Raw genomic sequence first — 27,808 nt, 5'->3', positions numbered from 1 at the left:
TTAATTGCCTGGCTGTCATATGATATCATAAGATGCTTTGGTTTCAGTGCTTTGAGTCACTGACCCAGCACTGAGATAGAGAATTCTGACTTTTCTCAGACTTTCTTTTCTTACATGCTTGTTCTTGGTTTATGACTCAGGTGTATAAAAGTCAGGAAACTAATATAATACTAAAATGGCAGCCACATATTAATAACTTCATGGCAGGTGTACTTTTATAGTTTTTTTTAGATTTGAAAAAAACTTTTATTGACTGTCTTTTCTGTGCTTTAGCTATGGTGTTGGTCTCCTGTATGTAAACCATAATTACATAATCTTCTGTTTCTCAATTTTGTATGTTTTTCAGAATAAATAATCTGACCTTTTTTCCACAGTTTACATAGGGCATTATTCTTATGGCCAAGGAGGAATAGATAGTTTTAGTCCGGTATATACATATGTGTTCCAGGCTGAAGCCTATGCCTAAGACAAGAGTGTGCTAGAGAAACTGCTACTGAATTCGGTCTGACCTGTTTTTGTATAAACAACATCATATTACAAAGTCAATTATCTGTAAAGTACAATGTGTTCTGCGGCCAGAAAAAGCCTGTCTGAAGAGGATGGTGAGAGGGACATCAGCATAGCAAACATTAGTGCATTGTATTCTGTATAATTTCAGACAAGAGGTCTCTTTTGTGTTTGTGTCCGGAAATGAAAGAAGATTGGCCATCATCATTAAATTACAGATGTAAAGCGCTGATTTGAAGTAAGTATTGGAAGAGGGAATTAGATTTAACAACAGCATAGCTGCTGAAAGCAACAAAAAGGTACAAATCATTCAAGTAACATGGGTAACCACAGTGGTGCTTTGCAACCTCCAAAATCCCTGCAGACATGTCGCCTATATTTTACTTTTTATATTTTATTATCTCGGACATTTGGCAAATGTCAGAAGTGGATTTTGCATTGCTTAACATTTGGTCTGCCTATTATAAGTTTTTTTTTTTTTTAAAGTTCAGCAGCATGTTTATTTGGAAAGAAAAAATCTGTACCATTCATAATTAAAAGGCAGTCCTTCAGTTTCAAGCAGGTGACTTCGCCTAGACTGAGATCATGTCATCAGTCGGCTACAATGCAAAGGGAACGTATTGGGCACCCCTAGAAGTAACACTGAGGATACAATTATAACTTGTTCACTTTGATACCTACCTGAACACAAAAATGATTGCCTGTTGTTTGAGTGGTCATCTCCTGTTTGCATTGAGAGCTACAGAGGACAGGTGTACCTGTGGAATCAGCAAGCAATCCCCACACTGATTGAAGGTTAAACAAAGAACGCTATTGCTGAGGTGTACATGTAATCAGGTGAGCTTCTACAATACAATCCTTCAATGCCTAAATAATTATAATTGATGTTCTTAGAGGAGTGGCGCGCTATATTGTATATCTCAACCTTGTATCCAGGTGAACTAGTTATATTTGTATCTTTAAAATGAAAATTACTCTCTTAGAGGCATCCCACACTTTTTTTGCAATATTAGGACTCATATTAAAGTTTTTGGATGAGGGTTCACTGGAGGACTTATCAATAAATTGAGAGTTCACATTACTCACTGTGATAAAGGCTCCTCCCCTGTGGATTACAGGAGGTCTCTGTCTGCTGTAGGCATGAGAAAGCATTTTCTCAGTCTCTTCTTCCCCAGTGATCAGACTGTAACACTGTACTTTTATAGCAACTTGCTAGGTGACTATCCGCAGCAGGAGGCTGATGTGTGCCAGAAATTTGTGGACACAGCCGAGAACTGCACAGACACCAAGAATTACATGATTGGGTTATCTCTGCAAAAGAATCTCAGTTCTGGATTCTGAATTAGATGCTTAAGCTGGCCATACACCTATATGTTTTCTGCAGATTTTCTATGGTCACATTTTTTCTGTGTTAAGCACCAGGATGCAAGTAATAGCAGTATTTATTACATTCCATAGAGATTACAGTACTCCCCGAAAATAACCTGTTCTGCTTTTCTCCCCATGTCATCTTTGTTTAGGCATCATCCTGGGTAAAGCTGGCCATACACCTATAGATTATCTGGAGATTTGCTATGGTCAGATAGAAAAAGTGCAACATATTCCTCCATCTACGCTAAACTGTGTGGATGGAGGAATCTCCCACTGGGCCAAGCTTCAGTATCTTGGCAGTAGACCCCGCTGGCTCTCAAAATAACTGAACAATGCTTGCATCCAATCAGATTCTGCTGGTATTGTGTCAGCCAGTGGGGCCGACTAGCAAGATACTGAAGCTTGGCCCAGTGGGAGATTCCTCCATCCACACAGTTTAGTGTAGATGGCGGAATCTGTTGCACTTTTTCTATCTGACCATAGGCTGATAGAAAAAAAAAATCTATGGGTGTATGCCCAGCTTTACCCTGGATGATGCCTGAACAAAGATGACATGGGGAGAAAAGCAGAACAGGTTATTTTTGGGGGAGTACTGTAATCTCTTTGGGATGTTATAAATACTGCTATTACTTGCATCCTGGTGCTTAACACAGAAAAAATGTAGCTGATGCTAGGTCATTTTTACCTGAGCCCCAAGCCTTATAGTATCATGCTAACAACAGTGGAAATAATACTACTTTGCAAAAATGTCATCAGCGCCAAAAAAACTACATCAAAGTAATCCTTTTGTGTTTTCCTCTAGAGAACACAAGATAAAGTAAGATCTGTCTGTATAGATTTCAATGATTACCTGTTAATAGTGGATTAAAGAAAACCTGTAGTTTAAAAAAACTTCCATAGCCCTTCGATGTCAGCACATAGTATGCATGCTCGAAATGATCAGGTTCAATGATATGCATATTACTACTACTGATGTGTCAAATCCCTTCCCTGACACATCTTCTAGTCTTAAGTATTGGCCTTTCACTATGATGGGAGGTTTAGAAGGTGAGGGAGTGCTGAAAATGGACCTGATGTACACTCGCCTAAATACATTGGATTAGGCAAGTATTAGACATTCAACTACACTTTAAACTGTTGCATTAGCAGTTCTTTATGGCCACCCTAGAATGTTGCAGGAAGATGGTAGAATCTGCATGGTTTCATCAGGTATACACTTTGTCAGATAGAAGAAGATATCTTCTGCATTATTTCTCATATAAAAGACCACTTGTCAATTCATCTGCCCTGGGATTTCTTAGATTCACCTTTTGCATTTAGCTAAGAGAGAAACTGTTTACTTTAGTAATCTAGGCCATTGATTTCTTAGCGTCTAGACTAACTGTATGAAAAGGATTTGGTCTTACTTAGCAGGACACAAGGGAGATGCAGTAAACAGAGAACACTTAATTATGTAAAACTTTAAGAACCATCTATGTGTGTATTTCCATGGCTTTAAGTTGTGATCAGCAGCTGCTTATGCTCTGAAGCAAAGCATTACTGCAGCTGACAAACAATATGTACGGCAAGCTACAAGGCAGATTGCAATCAATGTAACATATTTGCTAACTACTTTTATGTTATTTACCTGAGTGTCCATATTTAATCACACAAAGAACAAAGGCAGAGTTAAGCAACACATATCAACCAATGAAATATTTTTGTTCATTAGCAAATGTGTGCCTGTTCTGCCACAATTTTTGTAAATTGGATCGGTGTTGTATTGTAAACTTTTAAAAAAACTCTTCTCGCAGGATAAATTGGAGTGCTGTTGTATAGAGGGAAAAGGCACAACAGTGAGGGAGTTGCAAAACATTTTTTATAAAGTGTGTGGCACTTCTAAGCAAAGTGTAATTAGAAGTGTGTACTTTTTGCTTCTATTCTTGGCTAGTTATAGATGCTATTTTTGATAAATTCAATGTACTGACCACAAAAATATGTTAGGAAGCACTATATTTGACCACAAAATGGTGGTGGGTTATGCCCTTTCTTCATAATCCAGTGCATGGGCCTCTGTCATATTTCCTTCTTTCATAGAAGTGGCCGCTTACCCCGTCTTCTAATTTGAGCTTGCCTTTACTGTTGTTTGTGTTCTTAATTCACCTCTCAAACATGACCTCTGCACATGCCTACTCACAAAGTTATTGCAACAAGATTCTGTCAACGCACATGTAGGCAGTGGGAAAAACGTTGAACGTTCTGCACTATGAGGGATGCACACAGTAAATGTTGCCCCTAAGACTTTAGACCGGTAGTGGGGTGGATACTTGCTAATCACTTTGGATTTAGATTTTGAGGTCCAGGTTTAGCAGTTGATCACATGTTTTTAGAACATTATTGTTGTGACAAATTGTGTGTTTTCAGTGTATCATCATACTGAGTTGTTAAATCCAAAGTCTAATCTGCTTATATTTTGCCTTCCTTGATTCCTCCTTTCCCAGCTTTAATTACATACCTTATTTTACATCCAGTGATGTCATCAGTGGGTCTCTGTGCAATCCAGGTAGATCATGGCTGGTGGGAGGGGCCAGCAGGGTTCTGTACATAGCTTCCTGAAAACATCACAGCATCCTGCCTTACTATTGTTTTCAAAAGCAATCTGCCTGTAGTTCAGTCATAATTAAAAATTAAACTGACACTTAAATTGATCACATCCTACCTGTTTAGTACTTCCGTTTTTCAAACTTTGCTGTAGCACACTAGTAGTGCACCCTCCCTTCCCCTACCCCATCCTTTATCATTAATGTGGTTTTCCTGGAAAGTGCCTGCAGGCAATGTTGGAACATTGATGACTTTCAAATATATAAAGCCTAATGTAAAATGCCTGGACTTTTCCTACAGCCACCAATTTAATTCAAACCTTTCCTGAATATTTGAATACAACTGGTGATGGTAGCAGGGCGAGAGGAAGTTAAGTTGGGTACACACGCTTCTATTTTCTTTGTTCAACCTGCCTGCTGAACAAAGAAAATAGATTGGATTCTTCCATCAATCTCCTACTGTTTCTATTGTATTCTGACAGCATCCAGCGGCTCATTGGCTGCCAGCTCTGTTTGGCTGACAATTTTCCGGCATGCTCCTCCAATCAACTGATCGAGGGATGCTAGTCAGACACGCATCAAATTTCGGTCGGTTCATTAAGAACCAGATGAAATTTGAAGCATGTATAGCCGACTTTACATAGCACAGGTTTCGGAAGGTATACTACTACTTCCCTTCTAGAGACCCTAAGAGTGTCTGCAAAGAGGTCTAGATGAAGGAGATGACACAAGTTAGGTTAATTGAGGAAAGTACAGCTGCAGTGTTCACATTATGGCATTAGCAGCTGTTTACTTTTTATTTTGCCTTAAAGTGGAATTTTCACCATTCATTATGCTTTTCTCCCTGTTTTCTATTACAAAATTGCTAAGCTTTTTTTTTGTGATCTTAAAATAGCCGAGAGTGATGTACCTTCGGCACCCACAGCCTCCTGGGATATTCACTTTACACATCCCAGAAGGCTGCAGGTTGGTAGGTGCTATAGTATCATGCCATCTCAGCTTTGCAGGCACAAAATCTCTTGATACTTTGATACTTTGGAACTTACCGACCCGCAGGCTTGTGGGATGTGTGACATGAATGTCCCATGAGACTGTGAGCAGCTAATCGTACATCACTAGGAGAAATGAGGAGGTTGGGGGGGGGCGGAGGAGCATTGTTAAACTATTTACAGGTCACAAAACTTGAAAACTCTTAGCAATTGTTTATTAGAGAAATGGGATGGAGTGACAAAGGAAAAATGGTGATAGGGCTGCTTTAAATTATTCTTTAATGCTTAATTTTAACTGGAGCTTCCATTTAAAAATACTTTATTGTAATGTTTAAAAAAAATTAGGGACATTTTAATGTTTGATAAGAATTCAATTTAAGATACAGAAAAAAGGTTTTTGTGGTTCATTTGGTCAGTTTTAAAAATTAGCTAAATTTCCCAGGACACTTGCAGTGACAAATCTGGGGCAAAAACCTGGACCTTTCCAGGGAATCAAAGATATTTGGTAGCTATAAAAGTGCTCATTACTGTTTTCAGTCAGGTAATGAACAAGCCAGTGCTTTTATTCATTGGCATCTTGTGCTTTAGAGAGTGATGATACAGTACTAGCACTTCAGGCACAGGGCTCTGCTGGGGTGACAAAACAGTCTTAATATATTATAGTCATTTACAATGTGGTTTAGTCACATCGTATCATTAGTATCACTGACACTTCAGTGCCATTTCCAATGAATGTCGCTGTGTGGACATGAGAGTATTCCAATTACATCAGCTTTTATGTCTGTATAAGATCAGGATCATGCCTTTGTTCTGATGGAACTCTTCAGATAAAAGGTGCATACCCACTATTGACCTTTTTTTAATTTATTTTTCTTCTAGTGGTACCCCATGCCTTTAGAACTTTAGCCACAATCCTGCTAGTAAACAAAAGTGCTGAAATTGGAGCTTTCAACCAGATGTATTGTTTTTTTTTTCTGAATTAAGCCCTATAAATGTTCTTCTGTGTTGTTCTTCTACAGTATATGCTGCCATGTGACCGGTTTCTACATCTGTTCTGTTGTGTATGTCACCCGTTCCTTGTATTGAAAGCAAATTATTCAAATTGACTATGTCCCGAAATGTGTTATGTTGTTTGAACGTCAGGCCCTTCGTTTACTTCCCAGCTTCTGGCAAAGCTTTAGCTTTGTGCATTCCAATCTTCTTTCACTAAACTTCCCATTATAATGTGCAATGTTATGCAGCTTCAACACATTTAGGTGCTAACATCTTTTTTACTTTTTTTGGCTTTCTGAAAATAGAGAACCAGTACAACTTAAAAGATAAGTACACTGTAATTCTTAAATGACTCACCCACACATTTTTCTCTGTCCTAGCCTCTGCGTTAATAACTCCTTACCTTAGATATCGGCTTTTCACTGCAACAAAAGGGCCAGCCCTGCCTTAAAATCTATGCATATCCAAAGTTCTATGTAATAAAAGTATAGTCGGGAGAGGCTGAAACTCTATCTGGTTATGTTTTGCTCTCTGTGTCCTCCTTGAAGGGAATTCCCTTTACTTCCTGTCTGAGGATGGAACAGGAAGTAAGAAATCCATCTAAAATGTGAGAAGCTCGGCAGGCAGTTGTTCTGCATGTGTGCTGATGTTTTACATCCACTTTACCTGTCTTTTGCATCCTATTTACCAGGTGTTTTGATGGAAAGCAAAGATGCAGTAAGTGATTGGATGCCATGGGCAAACTACGATTTATGTAGACTATTCCTGGGTGATCAGTCCTGGGGGGGTTTGTTTGGGAGTAGGAAGGCGGGGGAAAATTAAAAATTCCATAAATATTTTCATTCTCACGGATGTTTGTTAGGTAATCTCCTTACCATCTTGTCTTGAATTGTATTGTGATTGTAACGTCTTCCTTATATTGTAAAGCACTGCACAAACTGTCGGCGCTATAAAAATCCTGAATAATAATAATAATGCACATTAAAGATTGTAGACGTTTAGGGAAAGACCTTTTGGCTGCTGAATCTTCTCACCACTATGTCATGTGCTGGAGCTTATCCCAAAGTGGTTTCTCCATCCGGACCATGTATATTCCAGCAAGGTTTTCGATCTTCCCTCACATTCAGTGTAGATCATCCCTTGCCAACCATACAGACAAGTGTAAACTCTGAGAGGAGTTCTCATGGAACGTGCAATTGAGGTGGAATAAAAAATGTTTTTAAATGAAGCAACAGATATATATGTTTACATAAGCATTAGGATTCATTAGTCCTTTGAATATTTTCTTTTAATTATAGGCCTAGTGCTCGCTGTCCCAATTCTTAAATAAGGACTAAATGATTTGCTGTCAAAACGTGTACAGCAGTAAAATATAGCTTAGCTGTTGCAATATGTTCTTCATACATTTGTACATTATAGAACATTTATAAAATATCTTGCCAGTGGAATCCAGCAGTGGCATTTAGTTTGTTTCTACAAAGTTTGGTATATCCTCTGTAAGAAACAAATACTTTGATACAGATTAGCATTTCAGTGACTCTGCTGCTGACAGAGGATCATTTGTGACCTTAATTTTGTAAAGTAGAAATATTTAATCCTTCGCTGAATTGATTATCTTAATTTGCTGCAGAAAGTCACATAAAAATTCCAAGACCTCTCTCGACACTGAATGTACCATTGTCGGATGCCGTTAGACACTGGATCTCTAATGAGAATAGACTGGCAGCTATCTGATTAAAATACATCATTGGAAGGAGCTTCATTGTGACTGGAATGAATCACTCCAGTGTCACTTCTGATATTCTGTTAATGTAAGAAGAAGATGAGCAGCTTCTATACAAAATGAGTGTACAGAGGGAAACAAAAGCAGACTTGATGATGGGCTTAATGCTGAGTTATATACTGCTATTGCCATATACTGTTTCTCTTCTCTTCATACTATGAAATAATCAGTGTTGTTCTCTGACATAGGTTACTAATTAATTTAGTTGTACACTTACCTATTAGTAGGGACATTGTGGCCAATAATTAGACCTTGAGGACCAGGGTTTGGCACTACTAGTTCACTGGCAACTCAGGCACATGGTGTAATATGTCATTGCTTTGTCAAACTTCAATGGCATGAAGCACTACACATTACATTTATGATTACAGATCATAGTGCTGACCACACTTAGGAACTGAAGAGAAGTGAGTGGGTGGCATATTTTAGAATTACTTTTGCCTATTAACTACTTTTTTTTTGCTAATACATTTACTGGTATTAGAAGGTTTAATTTGGATATGCTAATTGTTTTTAGGATTTTGTTTTTGAAATGTGGATTCCATTACTAACACCTGAGTTGTCTCTTGAAAACCGATCTTAATTGTATTTATTTATTTTTTGGGCTGCCTTAAAAGGGAACTATGGGGTATGTGTCTTTCCCCATAGTTCTCTTTAGGGTCACGGAAGGACATATACTAACCTCCTTCCGTGACCCAAAGCTCAGTATATAGCGTGCTATTGCCCGCAATATACTGAGTGTGCCACAGCCCGGACGGATCCCGACAATACTGTTGAGATCCACCCAGCTGCGTGAGTGACAGCTGAATCTACCTATCTAGAGGCAGAGCCAGCTGTGCCCGCCCCCTCACCCCATCCGTTTTTCCACTCACTACTGGAGGATCGGGGAGGGGTGACTGACTGTTACCACTCTCTGCAGGGAGATGATCGGAAAGGGAGCAAGTGACGGTATGTGTTCGCTCACTTCCCGATTAATAGAGCCGACCTGTGACAGCTTCTTTGTGGGATGCGTGTAAATCACTCACCTCATAGTTCTCCTTTAATTACGTTTTAGCAGCCATATCCAATTACAGTAAAATGCACTGCAGAGTTAGTTGCCTAGGAGCAGCTTAAAAAAAAATGTAGCTGCATGGAGACAACTGTTTAGTCACATTGGCCCATTTTCACTCCATAATTTGTGTTTTCAGATAGTGTTTCAGATACGCTATATCCTATTTGTTCTATAAACAGTAGCTCAACAGTGTTACTTTCATTTAAAATACATGAAATGTGGTTGGTTGATTGCTACCAAATTAGTAGGATCAGCTCACACTAATGTAGGAGTTTGCATTTGATTGTTACAAACTCTGTCCATGAATTGACACCATAAAAGTGTGATTTTATTTTAAAACTAACAGTATGAGTTTGCTGGATCTTTTTAGGTGTAGTGATCAGTAATGACCAACATAGACAATTATTTGGTAATAGATATGTAAGCCACTGAAATCAGATTATAAGGAAGGGGCACCCCAGAAACCATCATGCTGACAAGAATGGAAGTCTCCCCTGGCTATTGATTCCATTGCAGGAGGAAGCAGTGTGACTGCTGCTCAGAGGGATTGTTCTACTATGAGAATCAATAAGTTGTACAAACACATTAGAGTCGTTCTTTTATAACATTTCTGCCTTGCTGTGTTAAAGGATGAGATGTTTGTTCGTATTGTACATTAATGTTGCCTTGATTGTCCAATGCCTGCTGTGTAACATTGCATTGTTACATGTTTCCTTGCCTTTTTTTTCCAGTCCTATAAAAAATAATAATACGATATATTTGTTTAAGTGTTTTTGTATAACACATAATGCTCTTCGGTGGTAATTACTCAGTATGCAGTATTAGGGGATACTTTGAATTTGAATTGCAGTAATCCTTGGTTGCAGGCATTACTAGTTTGATGGAAAAAGAATATGACCGATTAACCCTAAAGGGAACATATTTGACTCCTACGTTTTAGTGTGTAATGTGTGAATGTTCATACTTACTGTATAGATATAAGTGTATGTCCAGCTAAGCTTTGTTTTGTTAGGTTTTGGATAGAGTGGGTAAGGATGAAAACCCAAGAAGAGTTTTACGGCCATCTGGTGCTTTGTAAGATCTGTCATAATCACAATGGTTTCACTAAACAGGATACAAGGGAAAGTTTGCAACAAGGAAACACAACATCACAATAAAAAGCTGACAGGGAATCTAGACTTACCCTGCTCTATATGTGTATTTCTGCCTTTGCTGCTTCTTATGATTTTTTCCTCGCTTCCTGTCTGGTAAAACCTTTGTCAATAAGACAGTAAAAAGGTGGAAGTCTCACTACCAGAGCCCCAGATTAAAAAAAAAACAAAACAACAGGGTTTCCAACACTTTCTCATAAAAAAAGTTTTGCCTGTACACTTTAACCAATATCTGTAAAAAATAAGTCAATGCAACTGGACTTGCTGTATTTTTCTTGAAGACGTTTCACTGGACATCCGACCAGCTTTTTCAATTCAGAATGACTTGTACATGAAAAATAATTTTTGTACAAGTCATTCTGAATTGAGAAAGCTGGTTGGATGACTTCAAGAAAAATACAGCAAGTCCAGTTGCCTTGACTTATTTTTTACAGATATACCATGACCTGGATGAATGAGAGCCTTCACAGACCCTTTAACCAATGTGTTACCTCGTATGTGTTCTTGTGGGCTATTTTATAAATCAGTTTGCTTCAAATTTATCAATTTTCAACATTACAACCTCGGGGCGGCAGGGCACAGAGGGACGGCAGCAGTGTCCTTGTGGGGAAGTTCCGGGCGCCGGGCTGTAAGTTGCCCTCTCTACATTTAGTCCTGCTTTGCACAAGCAGGACTAAATGTAGAGTGAGGGAAGCCGATTGTTCGTTTACATGTGATCTCGGCGAGCTGCACAGGCTCCTGGATCTACATCAGGGGTTGGCAAACTCCTGCCCTCCATTACATATCTCATTAGACATTGCAAGACTCTGACAACCACAGGCATGACTCCCTCAGGCAGATGCACGATGAGATTTGTAGCTTCACCACAGCCAGAGTCTGCTTACCCCTGATCTATATAAATGTGTTCTATAAATGAGTCACCATCTCAGTCATGGAAGTAGGTGTGGTGGTAGAGTGATGCCTGAATAAAGATGGTTCTATCCTCGAGTGAAAAGCATATGAAGACATTGTCAGGGTGAGTACGGTCATCTTTGGGAAAGGTTGTGAATACCTGTGTTAGAATGACACACTACTTACCATGCATTCAGTAACGTTAAAAAAAATATATTTGATGCCAATTTAGGAAGAGGCATACCAATTACCCAAGCATCAACTGGGCTAATGGAACTTCTCATTCGGCAAGGGCGGCCCATTTTCTTAACATGTTGCGAGACAATTTCATGGATCAGATGGTTGAGGTCCAAACTAGGAAAAATGCAATCCTAGATCTGATCATCTGCAATAATACGGAGTTAATCTAGGATATTGTAATCGGGGAGACACTGGGTAATGGTGATCACAAGGTGATTGCTTTTAATATTGGGTACAGGAAAGGGAAGTGGGCTGGTCGGACGAGAAGCCTAAACTTCAGAAAGGCTAACTTCGAAAAACTGTGCAATATAGTGGGTGAAATCAAATGGGAAAACTTATTTCATAAACTAAGCTTTGACCAGAAGTGGGACTGTTTCAAGAACAAATTAAAAATTGCTATTACCAAGTGTATACCGTTGGGTAACAAAAGTAAAAGATCAAAAACGAAGCCTATATGGCTAAATAAAACAGTAAAACAACACATTAAGGAAAAGAAAGTGGCATTTACTGTGAGTTACTAAGAATAAAAAATTGAATGTGAGACGTATATCGCCACAGTTAGTAAAAGGAACCCCAAAAAATTGTATCAATACATAAACCGTAAAAAGGGGAGAAAGGAACAGATAGGCCCAATAAAGGACGAAAATGGGAGGTTAGTCACAAAGGACAGGAAGAGGGCCGAGGCGCTAAATACTTTTTTCTCGTCGGTATTCACCAAGGAAAAAGACGGGTTTAATGTACATGATAAAACACAAAATTTAACCGAAACTGGGATACAACAAGGGCTTAAACTACTTAATGCAAATAAAGCATTGGGACCTGATAATCTACATCCCAAGGTACTCAAAGAACTCAGCCAGGTAATAACGAGACCATTGTTCCTCATTTTTAAGGAATCCATAATAACTGGTAGAGTGCCAAGCGACTGGCGGAGGGCTAATGTGGTACCTATATTTAAAAAAAGGGTCAAAATGCCAACCCGGGAACTACAGACTAGTTAGTCTGACAGTTATGTAAACTGTTAGAGGGAATTATTAAGGATTACTTTTAATGGTATTCGTCCGGGATCATGGCATAATAACTGATAACAAGCATGGATTTAGGAAGGATCGTTCTTGCCTGACCAACCTGCTAACCTTTTACGAAGAGGTAAGTAGAGCTCTGGATGGATGGAGGGAGGCAGGTGGACGTAGTATATCTGGACTTTTCTAAAGCATTTGATACGGTGCCACATAAACGCTTGTTATACAAGCTAAGGGCTATGGGCATAGAAGAAAGAGTGTGCACGTCGATAGAAAACTGGTTACAGGAACGTGTACAACGAGTATTGATTAATGGCACCTTGTCAGACTGGGCTGAGGTCATGAGTGGCGCGCCCCCGTGTTCTGTGCTGGGCCCCATGCTCTTCAACCTGTTTATTAATGATATTGGGGAGGGAGAAAATAGCCATGTCTCGGTGTTTGCTGATGATATGATAATTGGGAGGTTAGTAGACACGGATTTAGACATTGCAACATTACAGGAGGACCTGGATAAAATCGGGGAGTGGGCAACTGTATGGCAGATGAAGTTCAATATCGATAAATGCAAAGTAATGCACTTTGGAGTTAAAAATAGGCAAATGGACTATACACTTATGGTTGTGCCACTAGGGAAGTCGGAAATGGAGAAGGATTTGGGGGTCAGAGTAGACCGCAGATTGAATAACAGCTCGCAGTGCCAGGCTGCTGTAAACAAAGCAAGCAGAGTCCTGTCTTGCATTAAGAAGGGAATGTATTGCAGGGACAAGTCTATAATTTTGCCACTTTACAGATCACTGGTTCAGCCTTATCTGCAGTATGCGGTCTAGTTTTGGTCACCAGTACTCAGAAAAGATGTCCTTGAGCTGGAAAAAGTCCAGCGGAGAGCAACCAAACTCATTAAGGGGTTGGAGGACCAGAGCAATGAAACAAGGTTGTTAAAATTTAAATGTGTTCTCTTTGGAAGTAAGGAGATTAAGGGGGGACATGATTTGCTTGTATAAACTGTTCAATGGTGATAGCAATATTATTAACAAACTGTTTACGCTTACCTGCGTAACAAAGACCAGAGGGCACCACCAAAAATTGGTGGAAAAAAATGTCAACACACGGGGCGCAAGGGGTTCTTCACAGTTAGAGCGGTTAAGGTCTGGAACTCACTGCAGCAGGAAGTGATTTCAGCTAAGAGTGTGGAATCATTCAAGAAACTCTTGGACGAGTTCCTTGGAGACCATAACGTACAGGGGTACAGGTACTCCTAAGAGCAAAATCACACATGGACTCATACACACGCACACACCAGCTCAAACATAAATGCATACACACAATAGGTTGGACTTGATGGACTTATGTCTTTATTCAACCTCAAATACTATGTAACTATGTAATTTAAAGGAAACATCTGCAGTTCCCCTGGACTCTTGTTACCCTGTGCCCTGGCCTCTCCAAATATTTTAGGCCACTGTATGGACCACAGAATCTCAGTCCCTTAAGCATTTTACATAGTCAATAACAGAAAACACCCTACAAATACCGATTGACCACTTGAGTGGCTCCAAAGTAAAATAGTGTAACATGATCTACCCAGCTGGTTATTTGGGGCACGTATGTTGTGCTTGCAAGTGCAGTGTTTTAATCATGTTGGAGTTATAATTACAGTACAGCATAACAGAATTTAAAAAGAAAATATTGTGTTCATTATTTAAAACAAGGGCAGATTATCTGCTGTTTTAAATATTTGGAGCAGCTTGTGTATTAAAGTAGTGCTTAGCAGTAATTTTGATGTTATGGGAATAATGGCCCTGTGGAGTTTCATATGATTCCAACATATAAAGCAGTCATTTAGATAATGCTCGATCTGTCTGTCTCTTCTTCTGTAAAGTTTAATTCTCGGATAAGAGGAAGGATGAAAGGGCACTTAAGGACATCTGTCGTGCCAGACTCCCTCCGTCTAGTAACAGCTTATTGACAATCTGTTACGCTGCTTTTCGGAAGGCGGAATCTTAATGGGCAAAGACTGCACACTTTCCTATTTCAAGGTGCTAAGAGAAGCACAATGCCAGGGTGAAAAGTGTAAGTTGCAGGACTATTAAATCTGAGATCACTCTCCCTTTTTTTTCTCTTTCTTTCCTTCCTTGTTAAAATACATCAAAAGGCTATGATCTCCCTTTATTAGCATTCAATTATCTGCGTAAAAAAAACTGCTCTGCTCCCCCAAAGAAGAATTTTCGTATTTACTTGTGACTATAGGTTCCCAGAAATATGGATGAAACTCTTTATGTGAACTGCACCGCATCTAGCCTTTATGATGCAAGTGGTGGGTGCTTGAAATGACACAATGAATACTATTGAATGATGTTGAGAGATCCAGTAAAGTGTAGAAATTTACCAGCACTCCAAAGCTTAATTTTCACAATTTTTAATGAAAACTTAACGTAATCGAGTTATTGCCAATGTTTCAGGGTCTCGGAGTCTTTTTTTTTTGCAACATAGATGACACTATCACTATGTAGCATATAAAAAGGGACCCTAAGAGGCGTTGAAACATTGGTCTTGACTTTGTTGCATGAAGATTTCTTAATAAATGGTAAAAAGAAAGCTTTGGAGTGCTGGTGACTTTACATTTTGCTAGAAATTTGGCTTGTGCACATCCTGTTAGATGCTGAAGGTGAAGTTGAGTCTGAGTAGGGTTTGCACCTCATTACCTTATGATATGGAAGCTTCTGCAAAAAGTAAATATCTCTGCTTTCAAAAACAAAGTCAGTGGGCGGAGGTAGGCGTTACCAGCCACTGGTTTGCTTGGAGCTGGTCAATCAGTTGTGACTACATGCTCAGCCAAGCCCTATGCTTAAATCAAGTCGCGCTATAGTACTAGTGGACAGAGTAGCTCAAAAGGTGACAATGCCGCAGTGCTTTCCATGGCACCATTTCAAAGTAACTGCACCTGCTACAGTTCTGCTGGTAGGTAATTCTTCAAAATTAAAAATTCTGATTGAGCTAGTCGCCACACATAGATTGGTGTATCCTCAACAACAGCTTCAAAGGCTATACCCAGACCCCGCTGGAAAGAAATCCAAGGCTGGACTAGCCTTGATTGCGACTTACAAGCACTGGGCCCAGCATTGTGGCTCTTTGGGGACCTTTGCATTCTGTATTACTTAGCCACAAAGTGCTCTCCACGTCCAGAGCTGTGGTACAACGTCTGGTGTAACCCAGTCTATGAGGACATACGTAATGAGTTAGTCTGGTCAGGCTGATACATCGGGAGCTACTGCACAGCTGACACCATTGGGCACCATGTTAAAATTCCCGTTAAGGTGTCCATACACTGCACGATTCTCGTACGAGAATCGCAGGAAATCCTGCGATCGTACGAGAATCGTGCAGTGTATGGAAGGCGTGCGACCGTTTCTACTGTATGGTCGCACGTCTTCCGTCGAACCAGCATGCTAAAAACCCCGCCGGGAATCGTACGATTCTCGGCGAGTTAGTGGCCTGCTGGTTCGACAACTGCCGAACGGGCCGGTGTGCGCACGTGCACACTGCCCGTTTGCAGTCATCGTAAGCCCACCCCTCAGGGGGGCGGGCTTGCGATGATTGAGAGTACGATCTGCCTGTCCAAGATGGGCAGATCGTACGTTTTTTTAAGTACTTTACAACCATCACTAAGGTCTTGCGATGGTTGTAAAGTGTATGGCCACCTTTACCTTCATCTTACTGTGGTAATGGTTTTAACTGAGGCAACTGAGCACTGGCATCTGCTAGGTGGAGTGTTGCGCATGCTGAAATCTCTTTCTCCTGACATTCAGCCAAGAATAAGCACCTGCTGTTCCTGAAGCACCTCGTGGTCTCTGGTCTCATTTCATTGCCTGCCTACAATTTCATCTGCGACCCTCATCAACACCAGTTGCTTGGGTCTGTGAGTACACAAGGCGTTGCCTCACTATGTGCATACAGTCATGTTAAAAAAAAGTATACCCTCTTTGAATTCTATGGTTTTAAGTATCGGGACATAACAGAAATCATCTGCTCCTTAGTAGGTCTTAGAATTAGGTAAATACAACCTCCTATAAACAACAACAAATGGCATATTACATAGTGTTATTTAGTACAATGAACTCCCCATTATCCAGCATTTTTTGAATGTTGCTTAATAGACATGTGCACACTAAAAATAATGTATGTTCTTTGTCTACAGCTTGCTGCTGGCCAGCAGCTAGACTCCGCAGTCGGCAACAGGTAAACAACAGGGAGCCATAGCCAGCCTGCTCTTGGCTGTTTCAAATTGCAAAAGCAGGCTGGCTATTGCACCCGGCGACTAGTTCTCTCTGAGGAGCAGACCTGAGAGAGAACTCAGGGTGGGGGGCGCAGCGGGGGGTTGCTTGAGAGTTACTATGGACTTTCAAGCAACCAGGAACTACAGTTTTCCGGCATCTACCAATCCCCATGGTTGCCGGATAACTGAGATTTTACTATACACCTTTATGATTCAATAGCTTGTAGAACCACCTTTAGCAGCAATAACTTGAACTAATCGTTTTCAATATGACTATCAGTCTCTCACATTGTTGTGGAGGAATTTTGTCTCACTCCTTTTTACAACGTTGCTTCGGTTCATTGAGGTTTGTGGGCACTTGTTTATGTCAGCTCTCTTAAGGTCACTCCACAGCATTTAAATCAGGTTGAGGTCTGGACTTTGGGCCATTGCAACACCTTCATTCTTTTCTTTTTCATTCTGTTGTAGATTTGTTGTCCTGTTGCATGACCCAATTTCAGCCAAGCATTGAAATTAGGTTGAGGTCTAGACTTTGACTGGGCCATTGCGACACCTTGATTATTTTATTTTTCAGCCACTCGGTTGTAGATTTGTTGTCCTGTTGCATGACCCAATTTCAGCCAAGCATTGAAATTAGGTTGAGGTCTAGACTTTGACTGGGCCATTGCAACACCTTGATTATTTTCTTTTTAAGGCCACTCTGTTGTAGATTTGCTGTCCTGTTGCATGACCCAATTCCAGCCAAGTTTTAGTTGTCGGACAGATGACCTCACATTTGACTCTAGAATACCTTGGTATACAGAGGAATTTGTGGTCGACTGAGTGGCTGCAAGGAGCCCATGGCGTGTGGCTGCACAACAAGCCCAAATCATGAGCCCTCCACCCCCCTGCTTGACTTTTGGTATGAGGTGTTTGCACTGATATGCTCTGTTTGGATTTCACCATTTCATGCATTATGGGCAGACATTTCCACTTTGGTTTCATCTGTCCAAAGGACATTGTTCCCAAAGTCTTGTGGTTTGTTCAAATACAACTTTGCAAGCCTAAGCCATTAGGCTAAGCCACACTGCCATGTTCTTTTTATAGAGAAGAGGCTTTCTCCTGGCAACCCTTCTAAACAAACCATACTTGTTCAGTCTTTTTCTAATTGTATTGTCATGAATTTTTAACATGCTAAACTGAGGCCTGTAGAGTCTGAGATGTAACTCTTGGGTTTTTTTTTTACAATTTCTATGAGCCTTGCACAGTCTGACCTTGGGGTGAATTTGCTGGGAAGATTGGCAACTGTCTTCAATGATTTCCATTTGTGAATAATCTTCCTCACTGTAGGATGATGGACTTTAAGTTGTTTGGAAATGGCCTTATAACCCTTCCCAGTTTGATAGGCAACAACAATTTATTCTTTAAGATCAATGCTGATGTATTTCCATTTTGATAACACACACCTTAATGCCCCAGGGGGACTTGTATGCCCCACACTCCTGACCTGCTTGTCAGGATTTGCTTGTCTCAAGAACTCTGAGCATGTGTATATTTATATGCCCCTTAAGTAGGTACACATGTGACCAGTATATTAAATTGATATCATTGGGAAGGGTTAGAACCACTCATGTTTTTACTGCTCCATTTGAAAGATTTACCTGTTTTTTCCTGTTCTGCTGACCTACCTGAAGGGAAGTGAGGGGGGACCCTCCAGCAGCAATACAGAAATTCAAAACTTTTTTTTGGTAGATATGGGGAAGGGTACAGCCTGCCAAATACTTATTTCTGTCCGTCTGTGTCCCTATTGTCGAGTATTACCTTACTTCCTGTCTGGTAAAATCATTGTCGGCAGGACAGGAAGTGAGTATAAGTCTCTCTAAATGAATCTCTCTAACTAGCAGTAAAATCTGGACAATCATTCTAACCCTTCCCCACTCTGTCCAAAACGTATATAGGGAGGGAACTGTGCGATTTCCACACGGAGATCGAGCAAAACAAAAACGCATGAAAACAGCTCAGCAATCGCCAGGGTGTGAACCAGGCCTAACGTGTTTAAAACCTTCTAATTGAATTCCCATATGGCTCTGTATTTTTTAGGAGAGAGGAAGCTGTGTGCTCTATTCTAACGCTACTGTGTTTGTAAAGGAGGATCTCCTGCCATTCAGGTCTATTCAATACATAGGTTATTTATTTTTTTACAGTAGATCAGGAAGCCAGCGTGGTGAAGAGCTGTAGTGTAGCTTTGCGCATGACACATGCTGGTGTGAAAAAACATAATTCATTTTTAGCAATATTTTATTTTTACCTTACTAAAAAGAAAAGAAGATATTTTAGTAATACATTAAATGTAAAAAATATGTGCGAAGGCAGTATAACCCCTTTAGCACCATCCAAAAGTTACAGAAGTAGCCCCTGGTATACACATATGATTGGTGTCAGAATCACTCAATTCAATTGTTCTGTCACTCATTGTATGAGAAGCTAGTAGTCTGATCTCCCTTTACATGTACTCTTGAATGCATGGTATGCTTTTAACAGCAAATGAGATGTGGTATATAAAGATATGGGAACTACTAGAGCCAAGTATATTTTTTGTGTACAGTTGTGTGTTGATGACTGGTTCCTATTATGGATAATCATTATGACTACAATAAACTCCCCGTTATCTGGCATCCACAGGTATTGGTAGTTTCTGGTTGCTTGAGAGTCACTATTAAAAATACGTCTAACTAATGTTATACCCCATACTATATCTTGCCATAACATAAACTCTCTATTGACTTAATATTGTTATTGGAATGCAGTAATCAAAAGCAAATTAAGACAAATAGACACACTTAAAACAAATTGACAATAAACACACAATTGTTTCCAGGATAATACATGCCGAAGAACAGTGAGTACTGGTTAGATGAATAGCAAATAACAGAGTTTACTGTATATACATTTTCATCAGACATTTTGATGTATATACAGTTGATGGACTAATGTCTTTATTCAACCTCAAATACTATGTAACTATATATCCTATTGGGACATGAGATTTTCAGAAAGGTATATTTTTTCATGAACCCCATTGTGTGTCATTAATTGAGATACTATGGCATTGTCCTGTTTTCTTTGAGGATAATCAGGAGCCCAAAAGCTGGATGTTATGCCAGAAAGCCAACTGATTAAGTGAGTGGGTTTTGCTTAAATTGAAAGTCATAATTACCCAAATGCGATTCCCTGTGAGATCCTTGATATAGAGATGGAGAGTCTTGTCCTCGAGAAGAACTAGTCATCATCTTGCCTCTTGCAAACATAAAAAAGCTTATAATCTTAATGGGAATGAATCGATAAATTAGCACCGCTGTAGATGTAGTAAAACACAGATTAAATGACTCACTTCAGCAGCTATTATCAGTGTTTCTGCACCTCTCTCTTCACCAAGCAGCTGGACAATTTACATAATCATCTTGCCAAAACCCACACAGTCACTTACTTTATGTCCCTGTCAAGGCATCGTAAATTCAGGGGGTGCAAAGAGATGAGAATTCAAGGAGTGTGACTTACTTCATGTGGCATATATGGGGGGGAAAAATCTCTAACTGCTTTTATAGAAGAAAGAGTTCATATTACTCTTCGACGAGCACCATTGGGCCAAACATTTTATCATGAATCTAGCATTGCCTATAAAATCTCTATTTGCTATACCTCTCACATATATTTTGATTCATAAACCATAAAATGGCCAGTTAACTAGGGGGTCAAATTAATGTTCCTCTTGTGTGTTAGTGTGTTAATTAGTTTACGCTGAATGAGAGACTTTTTTCTTTTTATACCCTGTGGTAGAGATTTCAAGTGAGGGTGAACACCAGCTTTTCCTGCAATATTCCCCTTCAGTTCAGAGATTTCTCCTGTAATACTTTTTTCCTGCCCCTACATTTCTTCAGGCTGATGACCACCATCATTCAACTCACTTCCTCTGAGCCCAGGTGTCTTGGGCCCAATCCAGTCTGTGACTGGACAGTAAAAGGAGAAAACAATGATGAGCTCATTTCTCCTTTACTCTGCTCTCTCCTCCTATAAGCACATGAACTGATTGGCTTCTTGTGCTGTTTCTTCTGCTCACACTACAGACCTGCTATGCAAGGACTGCAAGAAGCTGATATAAGGTCAAATTCAAGTACCTAAACTGTTTGCATTTAAAAGTACATTTAGGGCCCATTTAGATGCTAACCATGAGCATAAAAACACATTGATGCACATAAGCCCTGGCTCACACCTAGGCGGCACTGTTTTTGTTCGCGCGTCAGCAGCATGCAGTTATTTGCACGTTTATGCGCGTTGGGCACAAACGCATGTACATGAAGACGCGTGTTTTGATTGGCAGCTCATAAACCACTGTGGGCAATGGAAGGACACATATAAACGTTGTGCCGCCCCAATAGGGGCATAGAATATGAGATGCATAGCCTCAGTTAATATTAGCATTGTTATATAGATTAGAATTTATATAGTGTGATTTGCCTAACTATTTTCTCATAGCTAAATTCATGTGTTATCCTATGCTGCCATCTAGTGGCCTTTTGTTGTAACAAACATGTTTTCTGTAATTATTCCTCATGTGACGATGTATTTCCCCCCAGTGTACGCCCCTTCCTTCTTCCTGTGTGCAGTACTTCCTGTGTCATGGCCACAGTTAAGAGCCACATGTAACAAGGACACACATGTGATCTGCACAGTACGTAGGAAAGGCATCATTTTCTGACCGCACAATACTATAACCATTCATCTGCTGTTCCTATCATCTGCTGTAATCCTGATGTTAAGAATAAACACCTTTTGAATGAATCGGTATTGACGAGTTCAGCTATCTGACGAGGATTGTCCGCAGTGAGTATATCTGCTTATACAGGCCAGGCATAGAGGTCTCAGCAAGGGATATATTTCGCTATCACAACGATCGGAGTCAGAATAAACGTGAAAAAACGCTCACGGAAATGTGCAACATGCTTCTGTTGTGCGTTTTTGGGCATTTACAATGAAGTCTATAGGAAGGAAAAGCTCTTTTAACTGCCCAAAGAATCTCCTGCATCTTTTCAGGCGTCCAGCATTTTTCTGCTCAGGTGTGAACCAGGGCCATTGAAAATCATGTGATTTCTTGTGTTGGGCAATTAAAAGCGCCTTTTGAACTGCTCAAAAACTCCTTGGTGTGAACCAGGGCTTAAAAAGTAAATGGGCCCTCAGTAACTTTTACTGTAGATTACAGAGTTTAACTTTAAGAAGCAGGTGAAGATCAGGAAGTGGGCTTATGCTCAACAGTTAGGATTACTTCTTAGGATCTGCCGTAATGAGTTAGTGCAGTGCTACTTTTTTATTTTTATTTTATTGAAACAATAGTATTAGTGATAAAAAAAATGGTGTTTAAAGGAATAGTTCACCCAAAATGTATTTCAGTTTTGCTAAATGCTGGAAAGCTAAACTATCTAAAAGTATTTCTGGTCTTTTGGTGACTCCTTTGGCAAAACATGTGTTCTTGACTGGCTTTACCTTTTATGAGGGAACCCCTACTTTCCCTGGTGTGCATATCCATTCATGGCCCAGAATATTGGCACCCTGCATTTCTGTCAGATAGTGCACCACTTTGCGCAGAAAATTGTTGCAATTACAAATGTTTAGGCATTCTCATGTTTATTTATTTTGTTTGTATTTGTATGACACAAAAATGTGGAGAACAAAAAACCAAATCTGACATTCCATGCAAAACTCAAAAATGGACTGGACAAAATTTATTGAGAGAGAGACTGACTCTGCCACAGCGCAAACAGCCACATGAACACTGCTTTCACTTCTATGAATTATGTTTCTGGTTTTAGCCTGTGCTGGGTGGAAGTATGGGAGACCATGGGTACCAGAGTAGCTGCAGGCTTTTCTCTTTCATATCAGCTCCGCAGCCTCCATCTGTGTCTGCTCCATGCTCACCTTCCTCCCGCAGAGCCCAGGACCCTTGCAAGTCATCCTGCAGTTTCCCCTCTTGAGTGCAGCAGTGGAATGACCAGCAGCTGAGGACTCAGTCTCTGAGGACAAGAAACTGAGCTCGGGACCAGTGCAATAGGAAGCCCCAAACTTAGGATTTGAGGGGGAGGAAATTGGTGAACTTCTGTTCACAGATTTCTGCTGCACACAGAACCTGCAAGTGCTCAGCAATGCTCGAAGACTGTGTCTGTCCCTAATTTGTATCTAATGGACACTGAGGAGGCATAAGGGGATCTAATATAATGATGTCTCTAGAGAAAAAAATTTGACAAGTGATAAAAATGTATTCTATACTAAACTGTCCCCCACACGTTCCACTCCTTTTCACCCAATGTCTTAAACACACTCTCTGAAATCCTCTTCTGTACAAACTGCCCTCCATCATACCCTCATCTTTCCACTCCGTCATATACTGCCTGCCCCTATACCTTCCACGGTCCCCTTCTATCAATATTGTCCAGAGTCATGCCTTCTACCACTCTTCCCCAGCACATACAGCTTACTGTCATATCCTCCACACTCCTCACCTGCTCATACTGCTCACCATCCTACCCTCCACACCCCTCCCTTGTACATACTGCTCACCATCCTACCCTCCACATTCATATTGCCTGCCATCATACATTTTGTACTCCAGTCATGTACATACTGCTTGCTGTCATCACCTCTAGCACTCCACTTCTGCACATACTACCTTCTCCCATACCCTCCACACTCGCCTGCACATAATAGCCTTAGGCATACCCTCCACACCCCTTTCCTGAACATTCTACCTTCTGTCATACCCTCCACACTCCTCTTCTGCATATATTGCTAGCTGTCATACTCTCTACACTCCTCCCCTGCGCTTACTCCCTGCTGTCATACCCTCTGCACTTCTTTCCTGCACAAACTGCCCGCTGCCATACCCTCCACACTCTTTGATTAAATTGTACTGCTTGTATAAAAGGAACGATTCCTCCTTTCATCATGAGCAGTTTCACATAAAAGTGACTAATTATTTAACTATGACTGGCAGCTCTGAACATTGTGTTCTTTTTGCCTCGCTTACTATGTTTTCTGAGAATCTAGTTACAAAGAAAGCAAGTATTCCTTACAATCTGCTATAAATACTAGTCGAGGAATGAAAGCAAGGCTTATGTTCTATGCAGAGCAGTAGCAAAATTGTTTGCATAAAAAAACTCCATGTAATTCTATGGGGTCGAGTTTGCCATCATGAATAGAATGATTAATATTTTGTTAATCCCTAACTTGTTTTGTATGTAGCCCTATTCTGGAGCCTTGACTTCAACTTTAAAGCTGAATTAGGTGAAAATACTCACTTACTGGGTATTTCTTTTTTTTAACCCTCAGTATCTCAAAGTAGGCAAAAATAAAAACAAAGTTGTAATATACAGTATAACTATATATGCATATTAAGCAGATAATTGCTAAAATAGACACCATTTTTATGTCAGAATAGGAAAACATATATTTCAAGTTATGCATTTAGTTTTGTGGGCGATATGCAAATACTTTCTACATGTGAAAAAAGAAAGTGAGCTGAAAACAATGTCTTGTGCTAAATAATGTTAAATATTTCTTCTAGTTTATCTGCTTTTAAATCTGCTACTAGATATGTGGATGCATGTACATTGCTTTTCTGCTGTGTTATTTCCTTCAGTATTATGAGTCATTAATGTGAACTATACCTTCCTGATTAGACTATTTCTGGGCACTTTTCAGCAAAAAAAATGGGCTGAAAATCTCGGCTTATACTCGAGTATATACGGTACAGATTTTTTTTGTATTAATACAAAAAAACTGTGTATAAATAATGTCCTGAAGGTTTTGGGAAAAACGAGTACAGTATCATGTTAATAGAACAGGTAAAGTTGGGTGATTTTTTTTTTTGGTACTGTCGTGTACAGTAAACTCCCCATTATTCGGCATTCAAGCAACCGGCACTCTCAAGCAACTGGCAAAAACAATAAATAAATATATTTAGTTGCTAATAAAATTATTTGTACCACCAAGCAGAGTAGCGGACCTAAAAGATAGCTTTCTCTCTCAGGTCCGTTCCTCTGCTCAGTTGGTGGGGTTTCAATAGCCAGCCTGCTATTGGCTATTTCAAATTGCAATAGCAGGTTGGCTATTGAAGCCCCGCCCACTGAGCAGAGGAGGATAATTTTGTCTCTCGGGGCCATTTCTCTGCTCAGTGCTCCCAGCATCTTACATTCACCTGTCGGCTGCAGAAGCTAGCCGGCAGGTGAATGGGGCTGCGGGGGAAGTGGGACACCACAGAGGGGTGGTTGCTTGACAGTTCCCATTAACTCTGAAGCAACCAGAAACTACAGTTATTAAGTGGGAGTTTACTGTATATGGAAATTTGGAGATTGTGCTGCAAATTTATTTTAAAAAGTAAATAAAGATCATGGTTTCAAAGTTAATGTTAACCCATTCTAAATGCCATCACAGTGGATGCTTGCATATGTTCTTTTGTAACGGATTTATAATTATAACTTATAATTATGTTCAATTTCCAGGCAGCCTACCCTACAGGCGGTCCTACCCTTCGACCTGAGGATGAACTGGATAGACTCACTAAGAAGATGCTATTTGATATGGAGAATCCTCCTTCTGAAGAGTATTTTGGTAAGCACACACTTGATTTAGAATTACAAAGACTGGGATATTTTGCATTTACACAATAATTGCTACTTGAAACAGGACTGACAAACTCCTTAAAGCCAGGTAGCCAATGAACCTGAACTATTCCGTTATATTCTAAAAATGTCATGGTCCCTGAGCACAGCACCTTCATGTTGCTAATAGGAAATCCAGCCCTTCTACTTTTATAAGAAGCACTTGCATGGCAAGTCAATGTGACTGCCATCTTTGTTGAGCCTGCTCAAATGAACTGATTCAGACATATATACAACATCCTTTATGTAAACTGGTGTTCAATACTGAACTGTGTTGCGGGGGTGTGAGAGAGTTGCTGTGAAAGGAGTGTCGGGTAAGGGGGAGGTTCTATGGGGGGGATGTTTGTGTCCAGGGTGGATGTCGGCAGGATGTATGTGCTGTCATTGGAGGGTGAAATAGGTGGCAAGAAAGCACTGTGAGGGGAAGGGAGGAAAGTAAGATCAGATAAGAGGTTCTGTGAGCAGCTCATCACACTGAGCTGCTCATAACGCCTCTCACCCAAATTTAAAGGGATGGGAAGTAGCAGTTTGGGTTGGGGGTGTGATGAAATACAGCATTGGATCAGGGGTGACGCATGGGGGACAGCAGTGTCAAATAGGTGGTGAGAAGCAGGGGACAGCAGTGTCTGCTGAATGGAAAGTCTGGAGCAGATGCCCATGGCATTGGATGGGGATGAGAAACCTGAGACAGCCAACAGTCAGATGGGATGGTGTGCAGCAGGAAACAGCATGTTGGATGGGGATGAGGAACAGGGAACAGCAGAGTCAGATTACCTTGTGTGTGTGCAGATACACATTTACACAGGCATTCTTCAACGTCACCCTCACTGCCTCTTCTCCTTCTGCTCATTTACATGCTGAATCATCTGCTGTGCTTCTAGGGAAAGGGAAGTTGAAGACACCTGACCCCCAACTTACCTCAATACCAAGCAGCGAACTGTGGGCTTTCTTATCTGCTGGTCTTTTGTGTCAGCCATAACTCTCCCACCAACTGTGTCTGCTGGTGTCTTCTGACACACACGGAGTATTTCGCCCTCCTGACAGCAGAGATTTTGCTAGCGCAGAAATCTTAAGGTTCCCGGCCGTTCTGCTGCTGCTGCAGATCTGGCAGCCCAATCGCTATTGGGGCAGTGGGCAAAAGTGCTAATGTTAGCAACAGTGAGTGGGGAAGCTGCTGAATATTTTTAGAAAAGTGTTTGGGTCCCCCCATACCTAACCCTGGGATCTGGCTCTTGACCAGGTAGCTTGGTGTAACAGGGCTTTGGCTGGTGGGGGTGCAACAGTGGAGCTGGAGGAAGTCTTGCTGTTTCTTCTGGCTGTGGGGAAGTGCATTACGTACTTAACAGGTTTTTTTTTTGCTGGTGAACAAAAACAGATTGACAGTTTTAGGTGTGCCTCTGTTTCTGTTCCCCTGTGGCAAAACAGAAGTAGGATATTTCATTCATATAATTTAAGAGGGTGGACAAAGCACGTTTGTTTTGTGTTTAAGATCATGCATGTCATCTGCATTTGAAACATTGATGTCCCTAAAGTCATAGAATGCTGTAGATTAAGTAGGTCAGCATGTCGAAGCATTCATTTCATGTTCAGGAATTGCTAAATGTGCTTAGAAAATAATATTTTCTAAGTGAACAGATATCAAGCTTTTAGAAAAATACACTTTCATCCAGGCAGGTAGAAAATTGCCATGTCTGTTCAAAATATTACATACAATTTACAATTTGATGTCATGTTGCCTACCTAAAGCTAACCTGTCGGCCATTTTAAAGTTTTAATAACAAAAGCCCTCAGAGCAGGTGAATGAGGGCACCTTCTACAACTTTTGCTAGCTAGAAAAGGCTCTTCTTTGTGCCCATGAAACTTTGTGACTAAGGGCTTGACTTCTCTGACTTTGAGATAACGCCCAAAATATGTCAACACACTATATTGCCAAAAGTATTGGGAAAAAGTATTGGGACACCACTCCAAAGCATTGGGTTCAGGTGTTCTGTGACATTTCCTTGCTACTAAATATTCCACGGTCAACTGTTAGTGGTATTATAAGAAAGTGGAAGCAACTGGGAACAACAGCAACTGAGCCACAAAGTGGTAGGGCATGTAAAATGACAGAGCAGGGTCAGCATATGCTGAAGTGCACAGTGCGCAGAAGTCGCCAATTGTCTGCAGAGTCAATAGCTACAGACCTCCAAACTTCATGTGGCCTTCAGATTGGCACAAGAACAGTGCATAGAGAGCTTCATGGAATGGATTTCCATGGCCGAGCAGCTGCAT

The 27,808-nt window shown here is 40.4% G+C and overlaps 1 protein-coding gene across 1 annotated transcript in view; it reads left to right on the top strand.

Annotated features, from left to right (window-relative positions):
• Window positions 1-27,808, top strand: part of LPP (LIM domain containing preferred translocation partner in lipoma) — a 228,165-nt gene that overhangs the window by 145,669 nt on the left and 54,688 nt on the right. Inside the window, exon 6 of the mRNA XM_018576414.1 lies at window positions 25,379-25,487. Coding sequence (XP_018431916.1) covers window positions 25,379-25,487 — 109 coding nt within the window. The remainder of the gene's footprint in view (window positions 1-25,378; window positions 25,488-27,808) is intronic.

The sequence above is a fragment of the Nanorana parkeri genome, unplaced genomic scaffold, assembly GCF_000935625.1.
Source record: "Nanorana parkeri isolate BGI_ZX_2015 unplaced genomic scaffold, ASM93562v1 scaffold66, whole genome shotgun sequence".
NCBI lineage: Eukaryota > Metazoa > Chordata > Amphibia > Anura > Dicroglossidae > Nanorana > Nanorana parkeri.
The sequence above is the reverse complement of the archived record's forward strand: the minus strand, read 5'-3'. Positions and strand labels throughout refer to the sequence as shown.